The sequence below is a fragment of the Lacerta agilis genome, chromosome 13, assembly GCF_009819535.1.
Source record: "Lacerta agilis isolate rLacAgi1 chromosome 13, rLacAgi1.pri, whole genome shotgun sequence".
NCBI lineage: Eukaryota > Metazoa > Chordata > Lepidosauria > Squamata > Lacertidae > Lacerta > Lacerta agilis.
In genome coordinates, this window is record NC_046324.1 from 38,543,088 (window position 1) to 38,552,549 (window position 9,462).

At 40.9% G+C, this 9,462-nt stretch overlaps 1 protein-coding gene across 1 annotated transcript; it reads right to left on the reverse strand.

The window, feature by feature from the left end:
• Window positions 1–1,041: 1,041 nt before the first annotated feature.
• ARL6IP1 (ADP ribosylation factor like GTPase 6 interacting protein 1) lies at window positions 1,042–7,472 on the reverse strand. The gene is made up of 6 exons (XM_033166814.1): window positions 7,321–7,472; window positions 4,333–4,466; window positions 3,753–3,872; window positions 2,875–2,992; window positions 2,162–2,246; window positions 1,042–1,988 (listed from the first exon to the last, which is right to left on the reverse strand). The coding sequence occupies exons 1-6, from the start codon at window positions 7,354–7,356 to the stop codon at window positions 1,870–1,872; spliced, it is 612 nt and encodes a 203-aa protein (XP_033022705.1). The 5' UTR covers window positions 7,357–7,472; the 3' UTR covers window positions 1,042–1,869.
• Between the last annotated feature and the right edge of the window lie 1,990 nt (window positions 7,473–9,462).

Genomic DNA, 9,462 nt, shown 5'->3' on the forward strand with positions numbered 1-9,462 from the left:
ATAAATACACAAAATCAAGGGCGGTGTGTGTGTGTGTAGGACTTATGGGAAAGTGTGATGTTTTTGAAAGAAACCAGTTCCTGTCACTTAAGCTATCACTAAATCATTCCAAAATAGTTTTATATTTCACCATCTTGTTGCTAGTGCCCATAGCTGCTAGATACAGGAACTGTCATCACAGACTTCCAATGATTAAATATAATTCATTCTGCAACTAGGTCTCAGGATTTGTGTGCTGCTTCTAATGTCCAAACTGAAGGTATAATGTCAAATATGGTATTCATGAATGGGAAAATACTTACTACAATGATAACTAAGTTGGCATACGAAAATATTTCAACCCAATGAGCTGTAATAGGTAATGTTGTTTCTTCCACCTCCAGAAGAAAACCTGCTTCAGGGATTTCTCTTTTCACTAGCCTTAGTAAGAGGCATTGTATTTTCTCCTAAGGCAGAGATCTTGTGAGGTTGCTCTAAAGATTCCGAAAATGGTTTTTCATTCATTTGGAAAAACAGAATGCCCTGACTAAGATTCACGTGTCACAAGAGATCCAACATTGGCATGTTTAAGTGTTGAACACCACCCTAGTGTCCTTATGCAGGTAAGTTATCAGCACCATGTTACATACTAGTATGGCAGTAAAAACTGAGCCACATCCCACCCCTAGCATTCAAAAAGTTAGATGTGCGTGAAGAGAGAAAGACTGCTTTTTACTGGTGTGAGCCAATTAGTAAGAGAGTGATGATAAAAATAATATTTGCGTTAGTTCTAGTTAGAAGACTTTCTATCCCTTGCTGCCAATGCTGCCAACACAGTTATGGCCTTTCAGGCTTCACTATAGGCAATATATCACAAGAGCAACTTAAAAACTTTGTCCTTTTGAGACACATTTACAAAAAAATGTTCACTGAATTACAGTATTTCAGAGAAAACTGAAAGGTTGGGAACTTAGAATGAAAAGCAGCTACCATCTGTAAAGCAGTACAGGTAATGTAAGCAGCAGTTCTCATTTTGTCAAAAAAGATAATAATGAAACAAAGTTTCAAGATTTTTCAAGTCTGTATTTTCAAACGCAAGATAACACTGTTCATCAATTTACAATTAAGACAGAAATTTGCCTGTTAAACAGAAATTTAAGATGCCTATCATTTTAACAGGTTACAAACTTTTACTTAAGAAATGTGTAGTAAAAACAAAATAGCATTAAGAAAACACAAATAACTCCAGAGACTTGTTGGCAAGACAGACGCATCACGTATTTTCAACATGATTTTATATAAGACCATATTTTTTAAAAACTACAGACATGTTTCACAACACCAAAACTAGAGCTATTTAAATAATAGAAGCAATGAAGTTGACTGCCTGTGCATCCTGACTTACGGTAGGTTTTTCATTCAGTTTCAGTGCAATTAAGTTGCATTGCAGAGCTACAATTACAACTGGGGTTCAGAGTTTAGGAGCTTTGTTTATTCAAATCACCTGTCACCTACAACATCGTACGTTTATCAATTTAATCTAAAGGGCATTTTGAAGTAAACCTAGACAGTCCAGAGAGTCCTTAAAATGCTCAAGAGGAATGAAAAATGTTACCCAGTTCACCCCCACCAGTTGTTATTGATCAGTCTTATTACACTATTGAAGTTGCTAGTCACACTTACTGTAAAAATGACTGTCCATGTTAGAAGACTATTAGTGTGTGACTGAGGGACCATACAGTTCCTGCTTAAACAGCATAAGAAGGGCCCTTATTTAAAATCAAAAAGCAATGACTGAAATAAGCACTTCTATACTATTAAACACACAATAATTCATTGAATTGTTCCCAGAACACAATTATGCTATAGAGTGAATTAGCAAGCAATGTTTCATTCGTTTTTCTTCTCCTTTTGCTTCAGGAGTTTGTTGACCTCCCTTTTTGCCATTCCAGCATATTTTGAAATTATTCCATGCTTATTTAATCCAGGAAACAACAAGAAGCAGCTCACTAGGGGGGTAAAGAAGAAGTTATCACCTCATATGTACATTTGCAAATTCATCCCCCATACAGACACATCTAATTTATGTTGCAATTGCTTCATTATAGGCATCCCAACTACAAATATTTCCCCATTCTCTATTGTGGAAAAACACAGCAATATATTATTTTGTGCCACTTACCAATAAGGTAGGTGAGGAAGAGGTTATGAACTTGCTGTCCTATCCAAGCAATCACAGCTAAGGAACAGAGCATTGTCATGAAGTACTAGAAGAGAAATAAGAATGGTAGTAGTACTTAAAAGTAAGTTATGAAGGCATAATATGACAGTTACCTCTCTAAGTACTCCCCCCCCCCCCCGCTGCTATTAAAAGCAGCATGATTGATTAGCAGGGATTCTGAATGAGTGAACAAACGAACATACTTAGCAGTATATCTCATTCACTTCAGTGGAAATTTCTTTCAAGCTAGTAAGTTTTAGGAGCTTAGCCTTGATTGTTATTGGCTTGCTGGATGCGTTAGGAAGATGTTATAAATTGCAGACAGGAATATATTCGCATACCACTACAACAACTGTCCTAGAGACTATGAAGCAAAAAAATAATAATTGCCTGTAACAAGTATGTCTGTGTTGGGGGGGGGGCAGGAGTCAAATAGTCAAATCAAGCTACCATAAATAGCTCTGATCAGATGGTGTATGCACTTACTAAACTATTCATTTCAAGGTGCAGCTACCATTTCAGGTTTTAAAAAAACAGATTTTCATTTAAAAACCAAATAAACATGCCAGTCACCAAAAGCATTTGTTTTAGTATATGTAAGGCAGAATGGATTTATAAAGCAACATCCAATTTGCAATAAGGCTGAAACACTTTCAGAGAAGCACATATATTACCATTTTAGGCTTTTCCTCCTTAAATGTGAAAAGACGTTTCCACCAACCAACAATTCCGCGCCGTGTTTTTACCAGGTTGCTACAGATTTCATGGAATCGCTGTTGTTGTTCAGTAGTCCTTTAAAGAAATTATTTTAAGCAAAGCTCGTGATATTATGGTGTCGCCTCCACTTTAGAAACTGCACATGAGCAACCATCATCATCTCGACCTCCCATCACCCAGTTCAAAATCTGATGCCGTTTTAATGTCCCGTTCATATATGTACAATTTATATTACTTCGACTCTCTAATATAACTATTCGCAGTTAGGGTGATCAACAAATCCAAGAATGAGAAGATCATATATATTTTAATGAACTAAAACTTGCATTAATTTGCAGTTGATGACCAGATACTATGAAGAATTTACCATTAACTGCAAATCTGTGTCCTATTCAGCAAATCACCATTTCCAGCAGAGAGGTTCTAACTTTCAGTTAGATGGCATCTTTATATATATTTACATCCCAAGAATCCATGACAGTCAGTTGTTTAAAGGCTACAGCTCTGTTTTTAGTCTACTATCAGTGTGCATGGTGCTGTAGAGAGTAACATAAGAGGGACGGGAACAGGAGGAAAAGATAGGTTCCTGCCTCAATGACCTTGCAGTCTAAACAAAATTATACAAGCAAAGGTATCAAACAGAAAAAAGAGACAACTGAGCCTTTAATATACACAGATACTGTTGCTCTAGGTAGTAGAACAACACTAGGTTTGTCAGAACACTAGGTAGGAGGATTTTTGTTCAGGACTGATGCACATAGTTAACACTGAATATATGTGGGTTTGATTCTATTCTTGCTAAATGTTATACTTAGGGGACTGTCAAACAACATACCATTTACTGGAGCCAAAAATTCTAGGAGCAAGAGCAGGTACAAGGTAGTCAGCCAAACAAAGCAGCATAACAAAGCAAGAAACACCTGAAAGAACAGATGGATCCAAGTAGTAGATCATCCTGTTGGGGAAAGGAAAACGTGGTTATCTAGTGGCAAGACATTTAACAATGTGATTAAAGGAGGTGTGGAGAAGAAGTGGCCTCCAAATTTTATTCTGAAGTACCCAACTCTCACCAGCCCCAGCCAACATAGCCAGTGGTTGAGAAATAATGCCTTAATGTAGTTTCTGCAATGGCATCATCACCGACAGGAGAGAAAATGAAGTTTGGAAGGAATAAAAAGTTGTTTCACTTTCCTATTTTTTAGAGTTAATAGGCCCTTCTATGAAATAAAATGACTAGGAATGCCCCCAAGTTTGAACATATATTTGGTTTTTTTATAGCAGCATTGTTTTTCCAGCTGCCTAAAACTTCCCATGTACTTTTTATACAGCAGAGCAGTACTGAGAACTTCAGGAAAGTAACTACTAACTTAACTGTCTTTAGCATTTTTTAAGTAACATTCTCTCCAAAAACTTACAGAAAGATGAAGGAAACTACAGTAATCATAGCAGGTGGAAACCATGGTTTTTCCCAACGAAGGATTTTGTCTGTCACCAGAATCACTTCACCCCATCCTTGCAACTGCTCTTCCAAGCTAGCTGTCTCTACAGCCTGTGAATAAAAGCATTTTAACATATGTAATTGCCCCGGGCAGAAAAATGTTTAAACAATGCATATGCTTCATGGGACATGTAGGGTATCTTATGTTAGACAATATAACAGCTTTATCCCTACTTTGCTTCACATAATATAACTCATTTTTTTATGTCTGCATCCTCTTAACTGGTCCTTTTTTATACTTCCATGGGAGAGCCCCTTTTAATTTGAAGCTTTATGTCTCTCATGCAACAAAATATCTGGTTACTCCCAACTAGGAGAACAGTGCCATATTCATAGGATATATTTCTACATACTGAAACTTGGATCCAGAGTTCCCATGAGCAGAACAGGATGCTCCAGCTAGAGCAAAAGGATTGTGGATGAAATTTACACCAATTCTTCCTTCCTCCTGTAGCCAATGAAAAGCTGCTCTAGAGGTGTGGGGATTCCTTAAGATCAGAGGGGAAAGGGGAAATTGGCAGAAATTGTCTTTCCCACATTCCTCAAGCGATGGCAACTCCAGATTGAGTAGTTAGGATTTTTCATTACAAAGAGCTCTTCTACCTGCATCATCTTGTGAAAACTGTGCTCCAGGACCTTATTTTGATACTTGTTCTGATTCCAGCTTGGATATTAGGATAAAATTTATCTGGCTTATGGAAAGCCCAAATCTTATGATCATGAACTTGGGCAGGATGAGAAAGTAACTCAATATAAACACAATATTTAATTTATTTTTTGCAAGCAATATATTTTTGAAATTAAACTGTTTTTACATTATTTATTATCATAACCGTGTTAAATGTTATGCAAGGTTCTCTGTGCAAAATTGGATTTACCAAAATTTTAATTAACTCTGAATATCTGTTACTTTGGACATCCTACACAGCTGTGTTTTGTACCGATTGCTGTCTCAGCCCAGGACCATAAACTGAAGACTTGTGAATAGTACGTAGGTGAAACTTTCATAATGAATCATGAAGGAAAAAAATAGACCTGCCACTGAGGTCTACACACTGTATACAACTCCTGCTAGTCTAGCATGTTTAATGCTTCCTTATTTTGAATTCTAATTTCTGCTCTTCAATTTCTGTCCATTTCCTAACATGGCCTACTAGATCAGCAAGATATAGGGAGTTCAAGCCAATAAATTTTGTTTCTAAACATTTCTCTCTTCCCTGGAAGCTTAGATCTGTGAATATTCCATCATACACACACACATACCCTTAACTCATGTCTTTGAAATGATTCAGTCACAAGACAAACTAAACTGTTGTTCTGCCTGGGTTAAAATCTCTCCTTGCCCATCAAGTTCATTCAGTTATATTGGGCCATCTATGCGCACACAGCCTCAGTAGCTGCACCAGGCCATTATAAAACAGGGGGAAACTCGTGTGCACTGTCTTCAAATCAAAAAGGGTATACCAAGCATATGACAGCGAGAAATGTAGCAGATAACACTGTGGATACAAGTGATCTGCATTTCAAACTCAAAGAAAAGGCACACACAGTATCTGCACTCCTCTGTTCATCAACCTTAATGCTCAATGCTGTGCATCTGACTTTCAACCACCTATCCCTGAAGCGCTGCAGCTCCTTTGACAGCCTAAACAAAGCACCCTGCTTATTTCTGCTCCTATTAGCATAAGCAGGCTGGCCAGGTGTGTCTCTAATACTACAAAGGAAGATGACATAGCAGAGTCCTACCGGAGAAACAGGAAAATGAAACCTGATCTTTTTCAAGATGGCTTGCCTAGAATATTTTTAATGTATTATTTGGTGGGAAGAAAAGCCTCCATCCCTGCCCATTTGTAAGAAGGCCCTTTTGCCTTTCAACTTTGCAATTCTGATCCCATATTCCTACAAAACACTATTGCTGCCCCTGCCAGCTTCTAAAACCTTGTGCATCAGCAAAATATAATGGGTTCTCTCCTGATTTTGGATCCTTTGGTGAAATTTGAGGTGACACATTTACCTTGGAATACACCCAATTTACTCAGGCCTTCATTCTGAGTAAACATGACTAGACCGTGGGGTGTTATTTAAGTTTCAGGAGGACAGTTTCATACAGCCATCACACAAACAACCTTGGGGCACCTTTAAGGCTTATGGTGGCAGAAGCTTCACAGGCTAAAACCCCATTAATCAAACGCACAAAATGTTATTATCTATCTGTATGTGTGTGTGTGTGCACACACACATCTATTTACACACAGGTGAGTGTTAATACAAATATACACATACTGATAGGTAAACACGTGTGTGTGAAAGAAGACATTCATACACACACCATCAAACAACCACTTCGTGCATCCGACGAAGCAGCCTTCAGTCTACAAAAGCTTCTGCCATCAAAAATCTGCGGATCTTAGAATCGCGTTATTGTGGCGTCGGAAGGGGCCCGAGGGTCATCAAGTCCAACCCCCTGCATTGCAGTAAGCTAAGTCTTGAAAAGCGCCATAAGATTTTTTGGTGTGCCTGTTATACTTTCGAAGTTTCCTCACTTCGCCCCTTGCAGCCCCTCCACTCTATGAAGCAGTTTGAGGCCTCCACCCCACAAAAGGAAGAGCTGCACAAATGGCGCAAACCTCCCACGCCCCACTTTAAAATAACGCAAAATAGGAATGGCGGGGCTGGGAGGGGGGGTGAAGAGGCCGCTATGGCAGCCTTGCAAGACTTGCATGGAGACAGAAGAGCCAGCCCCTCCCTCTTCCTGCGTAAAAACAAGCGCCCCTCCGCAGATGCTCCTCGCAGGATACAGCCCAAGGAAGCACCCCCACTTCCTTCCTTCCCTCTTCTTAAGAGAAGTGAGGGCCTCAACTCGCCCCCCGCCCACCCAATGTGCTTCGCCTCAGCGCTCACCCACCAGCTGGTTGGTGCTCCTATTGTCGCCCTCCGCCATTTTGTGTGGCCCAGACAGCTGCTTTCCGCAGACTCCTTCTCTCCCACCCCTCGCAAACCGTCACGGGTTAAGCTCCGCCTCCTATGCCTAGCCTTCCAGGCCACGCCCCCTCCGAAGCAACACCTCCTTTCTGCTCCCCCGTCGGCCTCGCGAGCAAGAACCCTTCGCCGCTTCGCCCTCCTTCCCCTTTTATGAGCTCGGCGGCCCCGCCCATCCCGCCTCTCCGACGCTTTCCATTGGACAAGGGCCATCTCACTCCCCTAACCAGCGCCCTCTCATCTGCCTCTCTGCCCTTGAATTGGACCAATCAGCGCCCTCCTCCTTCTCGTCGTGACTTCGGGCGCGTGAGGGAAGAAACGTCGCGTTGTCTCTTTTAGACGTCCCGCAGCAGAAACCGTTTAACGGGTTTTTTGAGGGAGATGCGGGGGGGGGGGGAGGGAGGACTGCTTAGTGCCTTTCCAAGTAGAAACAAACTGGCCCCTTATGGGGGGTTGTGGGAGTTGTTCCCACAGGTTTTCCCAGCTGGATAAATGGGTCTTTGCCATGAATGTCTATTTTATGTATTACTTATTACATTTATTACTTTTCCTCCAAGGAGCTCAAGGTGGCCTATGTAGGTTCTCCCTCTCCCTATTTACAACAACCCTGTGAGGCAGGCTAGGCAAAGAACCAGTGACTGGCCTGAGGTCACCCGGTGAGTTCCACAGCTGAGCAAGGGGTTTGCCAAGTCGGAGTAGAGCTGGGGCCTGAGGTGTTGGTGCTGAGCAAGGCAATGTGGACCGAGCAGGCCAGCTGGAAGTACCTGTACGAGTCAAACTTAACGAAGTACCTTTATGAATCAAAATATGAATCAAACGAGGCTTGCAGTTTGGAAGTGACCGGAGGAGAGTTAGAAGGGATGTGGAAAGGACTGGTAGTTTTTACCCCTCCAGGCAAGAGAGAAGGAAGTGATGGAGGTCCAGGTGACAGCTGGGAGGGAAGGGTCCCACAAATGAAAGGTGTAGCAACCATCCAGTGCTTGCAATTGTGTTGAGCCTCTAGAATGCCTTTCCAGAATATTCTTTCTCACACACATATTTTATATACTACCATTTGTTTCTGTGTTGGGTATTAGTTCGATTCTAAACCTACCGGTATGTTTTCCCCATTTCTGTAACCTACTATACGTTGGTAAACTGAATTGCCATACTTAGAAAAGGGGGGGGGGGGGAGACCAGGAATAATATTTGTTTGTAAACTTGTTTGTAAGTATTCAAAAAACAACAAAAAAACAACAACCCTACATTTTCTGGATAAAAGGGGCAAAGTTTGAACAGCAGCAGGAGACAGACTGCAAAACCTGTCTGCATATATCTGGGAGTCCAACTAATGCAAAAACCTGCATCCTAACAAAGATGATTTTAAACTCATTTCTCCCCAAACGGCTTCCAACACTCCTCTAAGTAACTCACTGAAGTTTCAAATATATTGAAGGCTGAAGATGAAAAGGAGCAGGTTCTGATGTTCCCGTTGGGGTGGGAAGAGCAGTAGCGAGGAGCAAATCTTCCCAAGTCCAAGGAATCAATGTGAACCATCACAATAACTTCCAATTAGATTCTGCAGGATGTTGCAGTTATTCTCTGCACACTCCCTTGAAGAGCTCATGCTCAAAATGCATCAAAGTATATATTCAAAATGTTTCATTACACACAGAACCAACCTACTAAATTATGGTATATTCCCTGCCTGCTTCAGTCAAAGCAAACCATTGGGACTCCCTGCTTTGGTATGCAGCTTCATTTTTTCCACTTTGTGCTGTCAATGATTTGCTGCAGATAACATGGTGCCCTCCAGCTGTTGTTGCGCAATGGTTGATTAAATGTGCAACAATAACTGTTGCTTCAGACACATTTGTGTGGATTATATGCATGACAGACAACTAGCTGCAGCTTTTAAATCTATTCCTTGTGCTGATTCCCCTCTGTGAAAGAGGTGGTAACCTTTCCCACAAATGCAGAAGTTACACATGCTTGGTACTGTGATCACTGCACACTGCAAGTTAGAGATCTAGCACTTTGAACGTTACTGCAGTAAAGAAAAGAATGCCACACAGGGAATGAAGAATAC

Excerpts from the sequence above, each read along its gene's own strand:
- ARL6IP1 (XM_033166814.1), bottom strand. The coding sequence starts at position 7,356 with ATGGCGGAGGGCGACAATAGGAGCACCAACCAGCTG. Across the intron at positions 3,873-4,332 it reads GTAGTTTCCTTCATCTTTCT|GATGATCTACTACTTGGATC; the intron begins GTAAGTTTTTGG and ends TTTCCCCAACAG. Across the intron at positions 1,989-2,161 it reads CTTCCTCACCTACCTTATTG|TGAGCTGCTTCTTGTTGTTT; the intron begins GTAAGTGGCACA and ends TTACCCCCCTAG.